A 20,413-nucleotide genomic window follows, 5' to 3' on the forward strand; every position below is an offset into this window, starting at 1 on the left:
TCATCAGATCTTAGAGGCTAACCAGAGTCAGTACTTGTAAGAAGAAGAAGAAGTTTGGATTTATATCCCACCTTTCTCTCCTGTAAGGAGACTCAGGGTGGCCTACAAACTCCTTTTCCTTCCTCTCCCCACAACAGACCTCTTGTGAGGTAGGTGGGGCTGAGAGAGTTCTGAGAGAATTGTGACTGGCCGAAGGTCATCCAGCAGGAATGTAGGAGTGTGGAAACACATCTGGTTCACCAGATAAGCCTCTGCCACTCAGGTGGAGAAGTGGGAAATAAAACCCAGTTCTCCAGATTAGAATCCACCTGCTCTTAACCACTCCACCACATTGGAAGGGAGATCACCAAGAAAATCTCTGGAAAATGAAGGCAATGGCAAACACCTTCTGCATCTCACTTATCTTGCGAGTCCTTTGCTGGGGTCACCATAAGTAGGCTGTGACTTGATGGCATTTTACACGCACATATTGTTGTGTGTGCATGTTCTTCAAGACCAGCCCCAACCATGCAAAGGACGTTATTGAGGTCCCAGATGTCTGAACTAGCTCCATGTACTTTGAAATCCAAGCTCTTTAAATGAACTGGCATGTGCACTGGACTAAATGTGCCCATTCTTCACCATGGTCACTGCATCCTACTGATTCTTCCTTTGCTAACAGTGTCAAATGCTCCATCCAAGTTGTAATAGCAGGTTATCCTCTCCATTGGATCTTTCATAAGCTTGATAGCTGGAGAGAGAGAGAGAGAGAGAGAGAGAGAGAGAGAGAGAGAGAGAGATTTACTGGGTGATTTATCAAAATTTTGAACTTTCTGCTCCTTTAATGCTTGGCATTGCTCTTAGCTTAGTTACTGTATACTACAACCACATGTGTTCACTTAATGTGTGAATAATCTTTTCTTGGCATCTATGAAATGATCAGGCAAGGTGAAGTCCTAGGAAGGAAATTTCCCAGATTGGATATGCTCTCCTCAATATATTGGCAGCTCCAAAGGGAATTTAGGAAGAGGAAGAAGCAAATACCGGTTAATACACATTTTTTCCCCTGTCTCCAGAAAGTAAATCAAGTGATACTTCCCTGGATCAATTTTCTGTCATATCTATAGTTACACTGAAAAGCTACAACAAAGGACTCATTTGCAACCATAGCAAGCAAATCTTAAACTGGCATTTAGATTATCATCTGAGCTGCTGCTGCTGCTGCAGTTTCTAGTGACTAGCACTTAAAAAGGAGGAGGGGAGAACTTATTCCGTAAACTCACATATTTGTGAAGCCAGGCTCTGCAATATGCTGCACAGTGCTGGCTATTTATGTTCTAGGGCTAGCTGTGAAAAATGTTGTGTCATTGGAATAGAAGGGATCCCATAAACTTATAACAGTGTATTTATGGGAGAGGCAATGCCTACAGAAGTTGTTTATTAAGGTCATTGATACAAAATATTTGATGGATGCAAAGACAGTTTATCATTAAAACTGCAAGCATAAAATACTCCACAGGAAATCTTGCCCAAACCTCAGGCTGTTTCTGAAGCTATGACCGCTGGGCTTCTTGTATGATGCTTTATTCTTCTTTTCACTCATTATTTGATATTTCACAGTCAGTTGCAATTCTGTGAAGCAGTGGATCAACCATTCCTACCAGATTAAACTGGCTAACAGTCGCACAAGACAGCCGCAGGGCAGTACAACTTTGCGATATTATGTTTCACATCTGCATTCAGGCTACTTTTGAGTGTGCCACTCCAGCCAAAAAGTCAGCTAGAGGATAGAGAAGCTGTCCCAAGGGTTTTTCTGAAGAAGAACATAAATATTCAAGTTAATATAGCACAGGTGTTGGGTTTGGACACTGGAGTGTCATGAAGGGAAAAGAGAACACCAGATATTCTTGCTGACACCATCTCCATCCCATTCATCTGAAAAACCAAACTACTCTTGGGAAGAGGCCATGGTTCAACGGTCGAATACCTTCTTGGCAAGCAAAGGTTCAATCCCAGCATCCCCAGTTAAAATGATCACATACTAAGCAACATGAATGACCTTGACCCAGGACCCTGGAGAGCAGCTGCCAGTCAGAATAGATCAGTGATACTGTGTGGCTCGGGAGCCACGTGTGGCTCTTTAACATGCAACATGAGGCTCTTGAATTATGCATATTAATGAATAAAAGGGAAGATATTTGAATCATTAGCCTTTGATTTTCAAGATGATCACTACATTATTCTAGGACAGGGGTAGGGAACCTGCGGCTCTCCCCCCCCCCATATTGCGCCGGATACGGTTCATGGGGTTTGGATTAGGGTGGCCGTGATAACTAGTCCTATGTGACTGACTGACGAGTAGGCGATGGTGGCTTTGAGGTCTGTTTGGCGTAAGCAGATTAGGCTGGTCATGATTATGCCTCATAGGGCCAGGACAATGAATGGGAAATATAGTGTTTGTGTAATTGGGGAGGCAAGTGGCATGATGCGGATAATTCCGTATCCCCCTAGTTTTAGAAGCACTGCTGCTAGTACTATTGAGCCTGCAATTGGTGCTTCTACGTGGGCTTTTGGTAGTCAGAGGTGTGTTATGTAAAGTGGTATTTTGACTAAGAATGCCGTAAGGCATGCGAGTCATAGTAGTGCGTGGGCAGCAGTGGCTGACATTTCTGATTGGCAGAGTCAGAATAAAAATGTGGTGGTATGTTGGCTGTGGCTGTGAAGTTGAAGCAGTGCAATTAGGAGGGGCAGGGAGCTTGTTAGTGTATAAAATAGGAAGTAGGTTCCTGCAAGTAGTCGTTCGGCTTGTGCCCCCCAGCGTGTGATGAGGATGAGGGTTGGGATTAGTGTGGCTTCAAATATGATGTAGAATAGGATGAGGTTGTTTGCGGTGAAGGCTATGATAAGTGCTGTGTGGAGTGAAGTGCAAGTTATTACGAACAGACGTTTTCGTGTTAGGGGCTCTGTTGATATGTGAGTTTGGCTTGCAAGTAGCATTATTGGAAGGATTCAGGCAGACAGGATGACTAGTGGTGTGGCAATGTGGTCGAGGGCTATTCAGGTGTTGAGCATGTTTAGTTTTGTGGTCATTGGTGCGTAAAGTCATGTTGAAAGTCCAATGGCGAGGCAGGTGGAGGCGGCGGTTGCGGCGGAAAACAGGTGCGTGGGGGGAAGGGAAAGGGCGGTTGGGGTGAGTATTATGGTGGCTAGGAGGTATTTTAACATTTTAGTAGGGTTAGGGTTTTAAGGTGGTCTGTGGCGTGTGTGCGGGTGGATGCAACTACTAGGCTTAGGCCAATGCTGGCTTCACATGCCGACAGGGCTAGTAGAATGATGGGTATTATTGTGGTGGTGGTTAGTTGTTGGGTTTGAGATGACATGCTAAGTGAGATAAATAGGGCCAGTAGTATGCCCTCGATGCATAATAGGGCAGAAATAAGGTGCTTGCGGTGTAGCGTGAGTCCGAGGGCGCTGATTGCAAAAAGGGAGGTTGTTAGAAGTTGGTGTGGGGCCATTTATAGCGGCCTCAGGGGGCCTGAGATTTACTAAGTCGAAATTAGTGGTCTTGGTTAGACTAGTCGCTGTAGCTGGTTCAGTCTAATCCACCGCGGTGTCACTCGTAGATGAGCCCTGCGGTGAGAAGGGCGATGATGATTGCTATTCATGTGAGGGTGCTAATTGGGGTTGTGGAGTTAACGGCCCACGGGGTTGGGAGGAGGAGTGCAATTTCTAGGTCGAACAGGAGGAAAAGAATGGCGATTAGGAAGAAGTGTAGGGAGAATGGAAGACGGGCGGAGCCAATAGGGTCGAATCCGCACTCGTATGGGGAGAGTTTTTCGGTGTCTGGTGTGGTGTTGGGGAGTCAGAAGCTAATAATGATTAGTGCGGTGGCTAGTGTGGTGGTGGTGGTGAGGGTAGATGAGAGAGTTATTACTCTTTCTTAGGGCCGGCTAAGGTTAAATGATTGGAAGTCATTTGTATTGGTTATACTAAAAGAGTATGATCCTCATCAGTAGATTGAGATGTAAAGGAATAGTCAGACTACGTCTACGAAGTGCCAGTATCAGGCGGCAGCCTCAAATCCGAAGTGGTGTTGAGTTGTGTAGTGGAATTTGATTTGTCGTGCCAGGCAGACAAGGAGGAAGGTTGTTCCGATGATTACGTGGAGGCCATGGAAGCCTGTGGCCACAAAGAATGTTGTTCCATAGGTGCCATCGGCTAGTGTGAATGGGGCCTCTAGGTATTCTGTTAGTTGTAGTAGGGTGAAGTAGGCTCCGAGGAGGGCTGTAAGTGTGAGGGCCTGTGTGGCCTCGTCTCGTTTTCCCTCCATGATCGAGTGGTGGGCTCATGTGACTGTTACTCCCGAGGCCAGTAGGACTGCAGTGTTTAATAGGGGCACTTCGAACGGGTCTAATGGGGATACGCCACTTGGTGGTCATTGGCCACCAAGTTCTGGTGTTGGGGCCAGGCTTGAGTGGTAGAATGCCCAAAAGAAGCCAATGAAGAAGAAGACCTCCGAAATGATGAATAAGATTATTCCGTAGCGTAGTCCTTGTTGGACTGGTCATGTGTGTAGGCCTTGGTGGGTGCCCTCACGAACCATGTCTCGTCATCATTGGTATATTGTGAGTAGGGTTACGGTTAGTCCTGTGATGAGTAATAGGGCCTGGTTGTGGTGGAACCACATGGCCAAGCCGGATGTCATAAGGAGTGCTGCGATGGCCCCGGTAAGTGGCCATGGGCTTGGGTCAACTATGTGGTAGCTGTGGGCTTGGTGGGTCATTAAACATTTTCTTGTAGGTACAGGCTGAGAAGTAGGACGAAAACATATGCTTGAATTATGGCAACCGCGAGTTCCAGGCATGTGAGGAGCAGGAGTAGTGAGAAGAGGGCAAGAGAGGTTGTGGTGGAAAGTGATGCTATGGCTAGTACGGCGGTGGATGTTAGTTGGATAAGCAGGTGGCCTGCTGTAAGATTGGCGGTCAGTCGAACTCCTAGGGCGATTGGGCGAATAAAGAGGCTAGTGGTTTCAATGAGAATAAGGGCTGGGACTAGTGCGGTGGGGGTGCCCAGTGGCAGAAGGTGTCCTAGTGCCTGTGTTGGCTGGTTTCGGAATCCAATTAGGATGGTTGTCAGTCATATTGGGGTTGCAAGGCATATGTTTATTGAGAGTTGTGTTGTTGGTGTGAATGTGTATGGTAGAAGCCCGAGGAGGTTTGTTGTTAGTAGGTAGTATATTAGCATTAGTAGCGGGAGTGTTCATGTGTGGCCGGGTTGGTTGATTGGTTGTATTAGTTGCTTTGTGAATATTGTGGTCAGTCAGAGCTTGATTGCCCCTAGGCGGGTTGGTACGAGGCGGGCTGGTGGTGTGAAGAGTATGGTTGGTAGAAGTATTGCTAATAGGATCAGTGGGATACCTAGTATTTGTGGCGTGAGAAATTGGTCAAACAGGTTTAATATCATGGTCAGGTTCAGGCGGGTTGTGTATTAGTTGGTTCTGGCCGGACTGGCTGGGTTGTGTGGTGTAGTTGGGCTATTTTTGGTAATAGCAGGATGGTCAGAGTTGCTCAGGTGGCGCATATGATTGGGAATCATGGGGTTGGGTTGAGTTGTGGCACGGCCTTAAGGGGCTTAGCCCATCCCTAGCTTAAAAGGCTAGTGCTTCAAAAAGCTTCTTAAGGAGTCTTGGAGTATCTGGGTGGTTCAGGATTCGAAGTTTTCTAGTTCTGTTGCCTCTACCACGATTGGCATGAAGCTGTGGTTAGACCCGCAAATTTCTGAGCATTGCCCGTAGAACAGGCCTGGGAGCGTGGTAATGAATGTTGTTTGGTTAAGTCGGCCTGGAATAGCATCGGTCTTGATGCCGAGTGCTGGTACTGCCCATGAGTGGAGGACATCCTCTGCGGAGATGAGTATTCGAATCGGAGATTCTATTGGTACGACCATGCGATGGTCTACTTCCAGTAGTCGGGGCGAGCCTTGGGCCAGATCTGTTTCGGGGGTCATGTAGGCGTCGAATGCTAGGTTGCTGTAGTCTGTGTATTCGTAGCTTCAGTATCATTGGTGGCCTAGGGCCTTGATTGTGAGATGGGGGTCATTGATTTCGTCTATTAGGTAGAGGATTCGTAGGGAGGGCAGTGCGATTAGAATTAAAATAATGGCCGGTAGCATGGTTCAAATTATTTCTACTGCCTGGGCGTCTATTGTGTTGGTGTGGGTTAGGGTGGTGGTTATCATTAGTGAGATGATGTACAGGACGAATGCGCTGATTAGGAATACAATTATCAGTGCGTGATCGTGAAAGTGGAGGAGCTCTTCTATGATTGGTGATGCGGCATCTTGAAATCCTAGTTGGGCGGGGTGGGCCATGTAAGCCTCACAGGGTGGTGCCTGTTCTTTAGCTCTGACAGGGCTATGTAATTATTTACTAGGGGCTTAGTGAGAGAAAAGTACTATGTGGTATAATTGATTTGAAATTAGTTGGAGGGGGTTCAAGTCCCTCTTCTCTTGCGTTAGGGTTTGTCTGCACAAAAACGGGTTCGGTGTAGGTGTGGTATGGGGGTGGTGAGCCGTGCAGTCATTCTAGGCTTGTGTGGGTTGGTTGTGGTGTTAGGGTTCGTTTAGCGGCGAAGGCTTCTCAGATGATGTACATTATCAAGATAACTGCTACGAGAGAGGCTAATGAGCCGATTGAGGAGATAGTGTTTCATAGTGCGTAGGCATCTGGGTAGTCTGAATAACGACGGGGCATGCCGGCTAGGCCTAGGAAGTGCTGTGGGAAAAAGGTTATGTTTACGCCTAGGAACATCACACCGAATTGGATTTTTGTTCAGGTGGCGTTTAGTGAGAAACCTGAGAATAGGGGGAACCAGTGGATGAAGCCCCCCATGATAGCGAAGACGGCGCCCATTGACAGTACATAGTGGAAGTGGGCTACTACGTAGTAGGTGTCGTGTAGGACAATGTCTAGTGATGAGTTGGCTAAGACGATCCCCGTAAGCCCTCCGACTGTAAATAGAAAGATAAATCCAAGGGCTCATAGAAGGGCGGCGTCCCATTTGATGTTTCCCCCGTGAAGGGTTGCAAGTCAGCTGAAGACCTTTACCCCGGTTGGGATTGCAATGATCATGGTGGCGGAGGTAAAATAGGCTCGTGTGTCTACGTCCATGCCAACGGTGAATATGTGGTGGGCCCACACGATGAAGCCCAGGAAGCCAATGGATATTATTGCCCATACTATGCCCATGTAGCCAAATGGTTCGGCCTTACCTGCGTAATATGTGACGATGTGGGAGATCATACCAAATCCGGGCAGGATTAGGATGTAGACTTCTGGGTGGCCAAAAAATCAAAACAGGTGTTGGTATAGGACTGGGTCCCCGCCTCCGGCCGGGTCAAAGAAGGCAGTGTTGAGGTTGCGGTCGGTAAGGAGTATGGTGATGCCTGCAGCCAGTACTGGTAGAGATAGTAGTAGTAAGACGGCGGTGATTATTACTGACCACACGAATAGTGGGGTGTTGTACTGTGATATTGATGGGGCTTTTATGTTGATGCAGGTTGTAATGAAGTTAATTGCCCCCAGGATTGATGAGATTCCTGCTAGGTGAAGGGAGAAAATGGTTAGGTCGACTGATGCGCCTGCGTGGGCCAGGTTGGCGGCAAGAGGTGGGTAAACAGTTCAGCCAGTCCCTGCTCCTGCCTCTACTCCGGCGGATGCGAGCAGTAGGAGTAGGGAGGGTGGTAGTAGTCAGAAGCTTATGTTATTTATTCGTGGAAAGGCCATGTCCGGGGCTCCAATTATAAGGGGGACAAGCCAGTTGCCGAAACCGCCGATTATGACCGGCATGACCATGAAGAAAATTATCACGAAGGCATGGGCAGTGACGATGACGTTATAGATCTGGTCGTCGCCTAAGAGCGTCCCTGGCTGCCCAAGTTCGGCCCGAATTAACAGGCTTAGCGCTGTGCCGGCCATGCCGGCTCAGGCACCGAATAGTAGGTATAGGGTGCCGATGTCTTTGTGGTTTGTTGAGAAGAATCAACGGGTGATGGTCACGGGTAAGATGGCCGAGCAGGCAGCGGGCTGTAAACTCGCGCACAGAGGTAGAGTCCTCTTGTTACCAGGCCCCGCAGCAAGCACGCCAAAGTGCAAATTTGGTGACGCACCCGAACAGGTGCCGGGGCTTCTCCCCCTTCCCCCCCAAGGGGGAGAAGCGTAGGTAGAAGCCCGCTGGATTGGGTGTTTAGTTGTTAATTAAAGGTTTGCGGGATCGAGGCCCGTCTATCTAGTAAGGCCTTAGCTTAATTAAAGTGACTGGGTTGCAGTCAGTAGATGTACTTTAGAGTTGTACAGGTCTTGCAGAAACTATGTGTGGTACATATTTCACGCTTTGAAGGCGTGTGGTTTAATTGGTTAGCCTAAGTTTCTACAGTGTTGGGTATAGGAGTACTGTGAGGGGCAAGAGTAGTGTGGTTGTGGTTAGTATTAGTGAGAGGGGCTTTGGTGTTGTGGGATAGAATCGTCAGTTTAGTTTGTTGTTCATGTTGCTGGGGGGGGCTGTTAGGGTTGTGAAGTAGGCTAGGCGGATGTAGAAGAAAAGACTTGGAAGGCTTGCTAGGATTAGTGCGGTGGCGGTTAGTAGTAGTGAGGCAGAAACTAGTTCTGTTGTGATGAGTCATTTTGGGGCGAAGCCTGTTAGTGGAGGCAATCCGCCTAGGGACATTAGGGTGAGCATAGTCATTGAAAGTAGTGTTGGGGTTTGGGTGTAGGTTGTTGCGAGGTCTGGAATGGTTTTTGTAGAGGTGTGCGAAAGGGTGGTGAATATTGCTGTTGTTATTATGATGTAGGTCGTAAGGGTGAGGGTTACTAGGTTGTAGTTGATGGTCAGGGCGGTTAGTAGCCAGCCCATGTGGGCGATTGATGAGAAGGCTATGATTTTTCGTGTCTGGGTTTGGTTGAGGCCTGCTCAGCCTCCAAGTAGGGCTGAAAGAAGGCCTATTGTTAGGACAATTGTTGGGGGGAGTTGTGGTATGGTCATGTATATTAGTGCTAGTGGGGCTAGTTTTTGTCATGTGGAAAGGATTAGGGCGGTGGTTATTGTTGAACCTTGGATTACCTCTGGGTATCAGAAGTGGGCTGGTGCTAGGCCTAGTTTTATGGCTAGGGCCAGGGTTAGTACGGTTGTTGCTTGGGTTGATGTGGTGTTTATGATTGTTCAATGGCCTGTTTGTCATGCGTTGATAATGCTGGCAAAAAGGATAAGGGCTGCGGCAAGTGCTTGGATTATGAAGTACTTGGTTGCTGCTTCTGTTGCGCGTGGGTTGTGTGGTTTGGCAATAATTGGGATTATGGCTAGGGTGTTGATTTCTAGTCCTAGTCAGGCAAGAAGTCAGTGGTGACTTGCTAGTGTGATGGTTGTGCTAGTGGCCAGGGTTATAATTAGGATTGAGTACGTTGTTGGGCTAATTAGTAAAGGAGGGGTTGTATACCAACATTGTCGGGGTATGGGCCCGAAAGCTTGTTTAGCTGACTTTACTTAGAAGGTAGTATAATTGGTAGTACGAGAGAGTTTGAGTCTCTTGGTGTGGAATCGAAGTCCATTTTTCTAGGGAAGTGGGAGGGTGTTGTTCTCCATGGTCTACTCTATCAAAGTAGCCCTTTGTATTTCGGGCACGCTTCCTGTGGGTGGTTAGTTTAGGGGGGGGGCACCGGCGAGGGTTAGCGGAATGAAGGTGTGCCATAGGCAGAGGGCTAGGGTTAGTGGGAGGAAGTTTTTTCATAGTAGGTGTATTAGCTGGTCGTATCGGAATCGTGGGTAGGATGCGCGGATTCATAGGAATCCGATTGTGAGGAGGCAGGTTTTTGTCATAAGGTTTAGGGTGAATGTGTCTGGTGTTGAAGGGGCGGGTGTTAAAAATAGGATGCATGATAGGGTGTTTATTAGTATGATGTTTGCATATTCCGCTAGGAAGAATAGGGCGAATGGGCCCGCGGCGTACTCCACATTAAAGCCAGATACTAGTTCAGATTCGCCCTCGGTGAGATCAAATGGGGCTCGATTGGTTTCGGCGATGGTTGAAATATATCATATTATTATTAGTGGTCAGGTGCAGGTTGCTAATCATGTGGTTTCTTGTGTGGCCAGAAGGGATTTTATTGTGAAGTCCCCGGAAAGTATGATGGTTGTTAGTAGGATGATGCCTAGTGTCACTTCATATGAGATTGTCTGGGCGACTGCTCGTAGTGCCCCTAGTAGGGCGTATTTTGAGTTGGTTGCTCAGCCAGATCATAGGATTGTGTAGACTGCTAGGCTGGAGAGGGCTAGTAGTAATAGTAGGCTAAGATTGCTTTCTACTAGGGTAAATGGTATTGGGATTGGTGCCCAAATTGTTATGGCCAGAAGAAGGGCTAAAGTTGGTATGGTTAGGAAGAGGATTGGTGAGGAGGCACTTGGTCGGAGTGGTTCTTTTGTGAATAATTTTATTCCGTCAGCTAGCGGTTGAAGTAGTCCGGCGGGGCCTACTAGGTTTGGGCCTTTGCGGAGTTGTATGTATCCGAGTACTTTTCGCTCTAGGAGTGTGAGAAATGCAACGGCTAGTAAGATTGGGATGATGACTAGGATTGGGCTGATGGCGTAGTTTAGGGTGTGGTGGATTACTAGGGAGGGGATTTGAACCGCTGGTCTTAAGGGCTTAGGCCTTATGCATAATACCTGTCTCTGCCACCCTAATAAGCCCTTGTCTTGGGCTGTTGTGGAAAGATAAGTTTAATTTTTGTTCAAGCTTTTATGTCAGCATGCGGGTTTGGCCGGGGGTGCTGTCTTCTTGGTCCTTTCGTACTGAAGAAGATTTGGCATAGATAGAAACCGACCTGGATTGCTCCGGTCTGAACTCAGATCACGTAGGACTGTTAATCGTTGAACAAACGAACCATTGGTAGCGGTTGCACCACCTGGGGGTCCTGATCCAACATCGAGGTCGTAAACCCTCTTGGCGATATGGGCTCTTGAAGAGGATGGCGCTGTTATCCCTGGGGTAACTTGGTTCGTTGGTCAGTATTACTGGGTCAAGTGGTGTGTAGGTTTGTTGACCTTGGGTGGACGGGTGGTCTTGTGTCATGGAAGTTTTGTTTGGTTCCGCAGTCGCCCCAACTAAAAATGTGTACTATTTTGGTGGTGTGGGCCTAAGTGGGGGGTGGTGGTGGTTAGTACTGGTATTTTAAGCTCCACAGGGTCTTCTTGTCTTATGGTGGTATCTCAGCTTTTGTACTGAGAGATCAGGTTCATTGATTGGTCAAAGGAGACAGTTTGGTCCTCATGCAGCCATTCATACTGGTCCCTATTTAGAGGACAAGTGATTGCGCTACCTTTGCACGGTTAGGATACCGCGGCCGTTAAAAATTTCACTGGGCAGGCGTTACCTTTAATACTTGTTTTGGGCTAAAGGCAATGTTTTTGGTAAACAGTTGGGACACGGTTAGCCGAGTTCCTTTTTTGACTTTTAATCATTCTTTATGGCACGCCTGTGTTGGGGTAACAGTGGGTTGGTGAGGGTGTCTTGGTTGTGGTTCGGTGGCCGTCTTTGGACTGGGGTAGGTGCCAGTAGTGTGTCTAGTGCTGGCTAAAAGGTGTGCTGGGAGAGAGGGTTGGCTCTTATTACTAGTTCTAGCAGTGTCTCTTCTATGGTTGGGTAGAATGGCTCAGTGGTAGTCTAGGGGGCGAAATTGTGTGGTGGAATTGCGGAAGTTGTTGCTGTGACGCTATTTGTGGTGGCTGCTTTGAGGCCTACAGTGTGACTATTGTAGTGGGTGGCCCGCTAGTGGTGGCTGTTTCCTGGTTCACTGGGGCTGTACCCCCAGTGAATATCTTATAGAGCTTATACAGGGGCATATGGGTTTGGGGGGGGGGGGTCTATAGGTGAACTAAGGTTCGATTAGTGAGCAACCAGCTATCGCCGGGCACGGTTGGTGTTTCGCCTCTATCCTGCAATCTTCCCGCTCTTTTGCCACAGAGATGGGTGCACGCATGGTGGTTGTTGTGGGATAGCTCGTCCGGGTTCGGGGGGGACAGTGTGTAGGGCGCTTGGTCTGTTTGGGGCTTGGTGGATCGTGATGCAAAAGGTACGCGCGATTAGCGCTGCTGTTTTGTGCGTGAGGTGTTTCAGTTGCTTCTTTCATTGGTCCCTTGCGGTACTCTTTGCTATGGCGCCGGTGATATATGTTTCTATCGCGAATACTTGATGTGGCAAATGGTTTGGTTTGGGGTGGGGGGGCTTTGTATGTTGTGTGGGCTATGGTGTTGGCGCACGGGAGTGCGTGGGCACATGTTTCGGTTGTAAGCCGAATGCTTTATTGGTTAAGCTATCCTGTGTTTCAAGTGCACTTTCCAGTACACTTACCATGTTACGACTTATCTCATCTGGGTTTTGTTGATTTGGTAATGAGGGTTAAAGTGCTTCTGATTTGTTTTTGATGAGGGTGACGGGCGGTGTGTACGCGTCTCAGGGCTTGGTTCAAGCGAGCATATCTTGTTCGATTTACTGCTAAATCCACCTTGTGGCTAAAAATTTCATGTTGCTGTTGGTGTGCTCAGGCGTAGACTGAGAATGTAGCCCATCTCTCCCTTCTCGTGAGCTACACCTTGACCTGACGTGTTAGTGAGTGGAGTGTTTCGTTCGCTGTGTGGCCCTTCATAGGGCGAACTGACGACGGCGGTATATAGGCTGTGTGGTGCGAGAGAAGGTTGGGTGTAGCGTGGGGTATCGGTTGTAGGACAGGCTCCTCTAGGCTGTGTGAGACACCGTCAAGTCCTTGGAGTTTCGGGCTTTTCGCCCGTAGTTCTCTGGCGGGTTATCTGTGTAGAATAATCATGGTTTATGGTCAGGCATAGTAGGGTATCTAATCCTAGTTTGTATTCTGACTTTCGTGAGTGGGATTGGCTTTTGGTGGGGCGGAATGTGGTTCTTGCATGCATTGGTGTTTTACGGCGGTGGTATGCAGTTTCTGTCCCAAGGGTTTAGGCCCTGGCTCTTGGTCACGCTTTACGCCGATGGTAGTTGGTTTGGGCCTTTCGTGTAACCGCGGTGGCTGGCACGAAATTTACCAGCCCTTTCAGCCATGACTAAATCGGGTTGGTCCATGGTTTAAGGTTTGTCACTGCTGGGTCCTGTGGAGGCGTGGCGGTGCTGGGCGTTTTGGGCTACTATAGGTGTGCCTGATGCCCGGTCCGGTGTTATATGATAGTGCTTGGTTTTGGGCACGGGTTTGTGGAGGCTTGCATGTGTAATTTTGGCTGAAAGCAACTTTGGGTTGAGGACCAAAACAGTTGTCTTCGGGGGTGGGCCCCATCTCGGCTTCTTCAGAGCCTTGCTTTGTGGTAAGCTACGCGGACTGGTAAAAGTAGTATAAGGTCTTGATGTTGTATAGAATTAATAATTGGTGTATATAATTTTGGGCGGGTAAAAGTAGTATAAGGTCTTGATGTTGTATAGAATTAATAATTGGTGTATATAATTTTGGGCGGGTAAAAGTAGTATAAGGTCTTGATGTTGTATAGAATTAATAATTGGTGTATATAATTTTGGGCGGGTAAAAGTAGTATAAGGTCTTGATGTTGTATAGAATTAATAATTGGTGTATATAATTTTGGGCGGGTAAAAGTAGTATAAGGTCTTGATGTTGTATAGAATTAATAATTGGTGTATATAATTTTGAATAAGCTCGAGTGCCCGGGTTGTTGTGTGGGTGCTTGCGTGGGTAGAGGTTGTAGCTAGTTTCTCGTTTTAGGGGTTTGCCGAGTATCCGATTAGTTGCGGCTGTTCACCTACGGGGGGGTAGGGGGGGTTTGCGGCAGCACCAGGCGCGGGTGTGGGTATGTGCGCACAATTTGTGTGGGTGTGGGTGTGGGTGTGTGCGCACAATTTGTGTGGGTGTGGGTGTGGGTGTGTGCGCACAATTTGTGTGGGTGTGGGTGTGGGTGTGTGCGCACAATTTGTGTGGGTGTGGGTGTGGGTGTGTGCGCACAATTTGTGTGGGTGTGGGTGTGGGTGTGTGCGCACAATTTGTGTGGGTGTGGGTGTGGGTGTGTGCGCACAATTTGTGTGGGTGTGGGTGTGGGTGTGGGTGTGTGCGCACAATTTTGTGTTTTTTCGTGCGCGCGGCAGGAGTATGTGGGTCAATTTGGTGCTAATTTATGTCTATCGAGCATGAAGTATTTGTCCTCTGGGGGGTGTGGAAGCTGCGGATTAGGAGTGGGTTCGGGTGAACTGGTTTGTGGTCGAGCTTCTGCGAGAGACTACCATGCGGCGGAACTTCACCTCCCCCCAAAAATTAAAAACCTACCAGCTGCCTTATATTCAGGGAGGTCTATATTATACGGCAAAGGGTAATTGAATGATACGAGCAACTACAGGCCTTTTAAAAAGTAATGTAGGTCCGTCTTAGGTAAGTGGTTCGTGACTAAACCAGCCAGAGGCCTTTTAAAAAGCAAGAGAGGTCCGTGTGTTTTCCCCGCGCGTGACACCTGACATGATCGTTGTTAGTGGGCGGGTGACCAGGTACTTGGTGTGTATGTCCGATAATGCATTATAGTCTTGTTACATACATTATATTTCTTCGAAGGTTGAATTAAATGTCTTATGTAATATAATAGTTTATTGTACTAGAGGATAGTCATGGGGTAAATAGATGTATGCCTAATTATACATAGTATGTCTTATGTAATATAATAGTTTATTGTACTAGAGGATAGTCATGGGGTAAATAGATGTATGCCTAATTATACATAGTATGTCTTATGTAATATAATAGTTTATTGTACTAGAGGATAGTCATGGGGTAAATAGATGTATGCCTAATTATACATAGTATGTCTTATGTAATATAATAGTTTATTGTACTAGAGGATAGTCATGGGGTAAATAGATGTATGCCTAATTATACATAGTATGTCTTATGTAATATAATAGTTTATTGTACTATCGCTTATCAGGAGGTAGTTTAAGTAAAATGCTAGCTTTGGGGGCTAGCGTTGGGGCCTTAGGTTCTCCCCTTTTGATGTCCCTGGGGCGCGTGGCCCATTTTTGGTTTACAAGGCCAATGCTTTATTGGGGTTAAGCTACTGGGACTATAGGTTGAGTGAGGCGTTTTCAATTTTGCTGCTTGCTGGTATCAGAATCAGGAAAATGAGGAAGTAGGCAAGTGAGGTTAGTTGCCCGATTAGGATGAATGGGTCTTCTACTGGCTGCCCCCCGATTCAGGTAAGAATGATGATTGTTGAAATGAGGGACCAGAAGATAATTTGGGTTAGTGGGCGAAAAGTTGTGCTTCGTTGTTTTGCGTTGTGGAGCATTGGTACTATGAGGAGGATTGCGATGGAGGCCGCAAGGGCTAGGACTCCTCCTAGTTTGTTTGGGATAGATCGGAGAATTGCGTAGGCAAATAGGAAGTACCATTCTGGTTTAATGTGTGGTGGGGTGGCTAGGGGGTTTGCTGGAGTAAAGTTTTCTGGGTCGCCTAGGAGGTAGGGGGAGAAGAGTGCTAGGATTAGTAGTACTATGAGGAGGGCAGCTGCGCCCAGTAGGTCTTTGTATGAAAAATACGGGTGGAATGTGATTTTGTCAGTGTTTGGGTTTAGTCCTGTCGGGTTGTTAGAGCCAGTTTCGTGAAGGAATATGAGGTGTAGTACTATGGCAGCTGCGATAATGAACGGCAGGAGGAAGTGAAAGGTAAAGAATCGGGTTAGGGTTGCGTTGTCCACTGAAAATCCCCCTCAGATTCATTGTACTAGTGTTGTGCCTAGGTATGGGATTGCGGAAAGGAGGTTTGTGATTACGGTTGCGCCTCAGAATGATATTTGTCCTCATGGGAGGACATACCCTACAAAGGCTGTTGCTATTACTAAAAACAGGAGTAGTACTCCGGTGTTTCAGGTTTCTTTGTATAGGTAGGAGCCATAATAGAGCCCCCGGCCGATGTGGAGGTAGAGGCAGATGAAGAAAATGGATGCGCCGTTTGCGTGGATGTTGCGAATGAGTCAGCCGTGCTGTACATCGCGCGTGATGTGGGCGATTGATGAGAAGGCTAGTGAAATGTCTGCAGTATAGTGCATGGCTAGGAATAGGCCAGTGGCTATTTGGATTATTAGGCAAAATCCTATCAGGGATCCAAAGTTCCATCAGGCAGAAATGTTTGCGGGTGCTGGAAGATCAATTAGGGCGCTGTTTAGGATTTTTATTGTTGGGTGGGTTTTTCGTACTGGTGTCATTAGTTTTTGTAGTTGAGTAACAACGGTAGTTTTTCGTATTACGGGCCCCGGATAGAGATGTCGGGCAAAAATTATGATGTATGTTTGTTTGTTGCTTGTGTTGGTTGTTTTGTTTGGTTTAGTTGGGGTTGCGGCTAACCCATCTCCTGTGTTTGGGGCTATGGGGCTTGTTGTAACTGCGGCGGGGGGGTGTGGTGTTTTGGCTTTGTTTGGTGGGAGTTTTATTTCGCTGGTCTTGTTTTTAGTTTATTTGGGGGGTATGTTGGTTGTTTTTGCTTATTCTGTTGCGTTGGCAGCAGATTCTTGTCCTGAGGCGTGGGGGGACTATTCTGTTTTATTCTATGTCTTGGGGTATCTTTTCTTTGTTGGGGTTGGTGTTGTGGTTTTTGGCGATTTAGTTGGGGGGAGCGGGTTTGGGGTTGTGGGGGGGGATTGGGGGGGAGTTTTTAGTCTGCGAGTGGATTTAAGTGGGGTGGTGTTGTTGTACTCTGGGGGTGGTGCGTTGTTATTGTTATGTGGTTTGGGGTTGGTGTTGGCGTTGTTGGTTGTGGTCGAGTTGACATGGGGTGGTGTGTGTGGAAGTCTTCGTGCAGTGGCTAGGGGTAACATTAGGGCTAGGCAGATAAGGGATGAGAAGACTATTAGGTACGTCTTGATTGAACCTGTTTGTATGTGGGCTAGTTTGGTGGTAAGTTGTTGGTGGGTTGTTGAAATTATTTTTGGTCCGAGGTGTTCGTATCATAAGAGATCGTTTAGTTGAAGTGCTGCGGTTTGGCCCATGGTTGTGTTGGTTTCTGGTTGGGTACGGTGGAGTAGGGTGTTGTAGAAGGCGAGTTGTGACGTTGAGGTGTGGGCTAGGTTTGGTTGGGGCGGGGCAAAGTTGGTGGTTTGGTTAAGTATGTCTGTGGCGTAGATGAGGCTGATTAGTGAAACGATGATTGCTGTGGTTTTGGTTGTGAGGCCCATGGTCATAATTTGTGGGGAGGCTGGGGGGAGGATTGTGGTGAGGAGTATGCCCGAAATGATGCTTCCTGTGGCTAGGCGGATAATTGGGTTCGTTTGGTTTGGGCTGGTTTCGGCCAGGTGGTGCGTAGTTTTGTGGCGGGGGGTGCTAATGTGTGTGTAGAATGTTATTCGCAGGCTGTATGCGGCGGTAAGGGCGGTGGCGACTAGTGTAGTGGTTAGGGCTCAGGCGTTAAGGTGTGAGGTATTTATTGCCTCGATGATTGCATCTTTGGTATAGAATCCTGCAAGGTATGGTGTGCCGGCGAGGGCCAGGTTGCCCAGGGTCATGAGTGTTGTGGTAAGTGGTAGGGTGTTTTGTATTCCACCCATTTTTCGAATGTCTTGTTCATCTTGTAGGCTGTGGATGATTGAGCCGGAGCACAAGAATAGTATTGCTTTGAAAAAGGCGTGGGTGGTGATGTGCAGGAAGGCAAGGTCTGGTTGATTTAGTCCAACAGTTAGGACTATCAGTCCTAGTTGGCTGGAGGTGGAGAATGCGATAATTTTTTTGATGTCGTTCTGTGTGGTGGCACAGAGGGCTGTGAATAGTGTGGTGGTGGCCCCTAAACAAAGGCACAGTGATATAGAGGTTTGGTTTGTCTGTAGTATAGGACACAGTCGGATTAGTAGGAAGACTCCTGCAACAACCATTGTGCTTGAGTGCAGTAGTGCTGAGACTGGTGTTGGGCCCTCTATTGCTGCTGGGAGTCATGGGTGTAGGCCGAATTGGGCGGACTTTCCTGTGGCGGCGAGGATAATGCCCAGTAGTGGTATGGTTGGTAGGGGTGAGTGTATTAGTGTTTGTTGGATTTCTCAGGTGTTTATGTTGGCTGCGAGTCAAGCCAGTGAGAGAATGAGGCCAATGTCGCCGATTCGATTGTAGATCACTGCTTGCAAGGCGGATGAGCTCGCGTTGGCGCGTCCGTGTCATCAGCCGATGAGCAGGAAGGATATGATTCCAACTCCCTCCCAGCCGATGAAGAGTTGTAGTATGTTGTTTGCTGTTGTAAGGGTAAGTATTGCGATGAGAAAGATTAGTAGGTATGTGGAGAATTTGTCCACGTTTGGGTCGGAAGATATATATCACTTGGAAAACTCTAGGATTGCCCATGTGATAAATAGTGCGATTGGTAGAAACGGGGTGGAGTATTTGTCAAATTGGAATCCTAGTGGGATTGGGTAGAGTTGGTTGAGCCATGTGGTGTTTAGTGTGATTGTTTGTAGTCCGTAGTTGATGAAAATGCCAAGTGGCAGGGTGCTTAGTATGAAGGCCAGTTTTACTGTGGTGGTGGTGGTGTTAATTGTTTTGTACTTGGGGTTTAGTGCCGCGGTGATTAGGATAAGGAGTGTTAAGGTTAGGGTGGTGCAGAATATTGTTGGCATGTACTTTCACTTGGACTTGCACCAAGGGGTGCTAATGCCTAAAATTAGTGGATGTCTTGTATCCTTTGAAAGTATTTGAGGGGGCCAGGGATTTAAACCCTGGTAATTTGAATTAGCAGTTCTAATTGGTGTCGTGCGGCCCCCTCGGTGATCAGAGGGTGCTTAGGCCTCGTTCTTGGGGCCACATGCCAAGGTTTTGGGTCAAAACTATGATCGCCGTTGGTTAGAATATTAGTTTTGGGTTTATGATGAGAAGAAGTAGTGGTAGTAGGTGGGTGGCCATTAACAGGTGTTCTCGTGTGAGTGAGGGTGGGTGAGACAGGCTTGTTGTGGGCTTGCCATGTTGCGTTGTGATGAAGATGTAGAGTGAGTATGTGGCGGTTAGTAGGGTGGTTAGGCCGGTTAGGATGATTGTGGTGGTGGCTCAGTTAAATGTTGCTGTGATGATTATTAGCTCTCCTGCAAGGTTGATTGAGGGGGGGAGGGCCATGTTTATAAGGCTTGCAGCAAGTCATCAGGTGGTTATGAGTGGTAAAGTCAGGTGGAGTCCTCGTGCCACCAGGAGGACTCGGGTGTTGGTGCGTTCATAGTTTGTGTTTGCCAGGCAAAAGAGTATTGATGATGTGAGGCCGTGAGCAATTATTAGAACTATTGCGCCGGATACGGTTCATGGGGTTTGGATTAGGGTGGCCGTGCCCCCACCCCCCCCCCCACCCTCACCCCCCCCCCCCCCCCACCCCCCACCCCCCCCCCCCCCCTCCCGCCCCACCCCCCCCCCCCCGCCCAGCCCCCCCCCACCCCCCCCCCCCCCCCCCCCCCCCCCCCCCCCCCAACCCCCCCCCCCCCCCACCCCCCCCCCCCCCCCCCCGCCCCCCCACCCCCCCCCCCCACCCCACCCCCCCCGCCCCCACCCCCCCCCCCCCCCCCCCCCCCCCCCCCCCACCCCCCCCCCCCCCCACCCCCCCCCCCCCCCACCCCCCCCCCCCCCCACCCCCCCCCCCCCCCACCCCCCCCCCCCCCCACCCCCCCCCCCCCCCACCCCCCCCCCCCCCCACCCCCCCCCCCCCCCACCCCCCCCCCCCCCCACCCCCCCCCCCCCCCACCCCCCCCCCCCCCCACCCCCCCCCCCCCCCACCCCCCCCCCCCCCCACCCCCCCCCCCCCCCACCCCCCCCCCCCCCCACCCCCCCCCCCCCCCACCCCCCCCCCCCCCCACCCCCCCCCCCCCCCACCCCCCCCCCCCCCCACCCCCCCCCCCCCCCACCCCCCCCCCCCCCCACCCCCCCCCCCCCCCACCCCCCCCCCCCCCCACCCCCCCCCCCCCCCACCCCCCCCCCCCCCCACCCCCCCCCCCCCCCACCCCCCCCCCCCCCCACCCCCCCCCCCCCCCACCCCCCCCCCCCCCCACCCCCCCCCCCCCCCACCCCCCCCCCCCCCCACCCCCCCCCCCCCCCACCCCCCCCCCCCCCCACCCCCCCCCCCCCCCACCCCCCCCCCCCCCCACCCCCCCCCCCCCCCACCCCCCCCCCCCCCCACCCCCCCCCCCCCCCACCCCCCCCCCCCCCCACCCCCCCCCCCCCCCACCCCCCCCCCCCCCCACCCCCCCCCCCCCCCACCCCCCCCCCCCCCCACCCCCCCCCCCCCCCACCCCCCCCCCCCCCCACCCCCCCCCCCCCCCACCCCCCCCCCCCCCCACCCCCCCCCCCCCCCACCCCCCCCCCCCCCCACCCCCCCCCCCCCCCACCCCCCCCCCCCCCCACCCCCCCCCCCCCCCACCCCCCCCCC

General features: G+C 50.0%; 3 protein-coding genes and 5 pseudogenes across 3 annotated transcripts; all 8 read right to left on the reverse strand.

Annotated features, from left to right (window-relative positions):
• Positions 1-2,262: 2,262 nt before the first annotated feature.
• On the reverse strand, positions 2,263-3,618 carry LOC125434140 (annotated as a pseudogene).
• Positions 3,619-4,348: 730 nt separating this feature from the next.
• On the reverse strand, positions 4,349-5,442 carry LOC125434148 (ATP synthase subunit a-like). Its single transcript, XM_048499151.1, is given in 1 exon segment — positions 4,349-5,442. A coding segment is annotated over 1 exon segment (681 nt). The 3' UTR covers positions 4,349-4,761.
• Positions 5,443-5,660: 218 nt separating this feature from the next.
• Positions 5,661-6,348, reverse strand: LOC125434155 (cytochrome c oxidase subunit 2-like). Its single transcript, XM_048499163.1, is given in 1 exon segment — positions 5,661-6,348. A coding segment is annotated over 1 exon segment (666 nt). The 3' UTR covers positions 5,661-5,682.
• Positions 6,349-6,414: 66 nt separating this feature from the next.
• LOC125434164 (cytochrome c oxidase subunit 1-like) lies at positions 6,415-7,954 on the reverse strand. Its single transcript, XM_048499175.1, is given in 1 exon segment — positions 6,415-7,954. A coding segment is annotated over 1 exon segment (888 nt). The 3' UTR covers positions 6,415-7,066.
• LOC125437958 lies at positions 6,415-11,097 on the reverse strand (annotated as a pseudogene).
• Positions 11,098-13,368: 2,271 nt separating this feature from the next.
• Positions 13,369-18,611, reverse strand: LOC125434131 (annotated as a pseudogene).
• Positions 13,369-18,629, reverse strand: LOC125434123 (annotated as a pseudogene).
• LOC125437965 overlaps positions 13,369-20,413 on the reverse strand; it is a 72,966-nt pseudogene continuing 65,921 nt past the window's right edge.

Source organism: Sphaerodactylus townsendi, linkage group LG01 (assembly GCF_021028975.2).
Source record: "Sphaerodactylus townsendi isolate TG3544 linkage group LG01, MPM_Stown_v2.3, whole genome shotgun sequence".
NCBI lineage: Eukaryota > Metazoa > Chordata > Lepidosauria > Squamata > Sphaerodactylidae > Sphaerodactylus > Sphaerodactylus townsendi.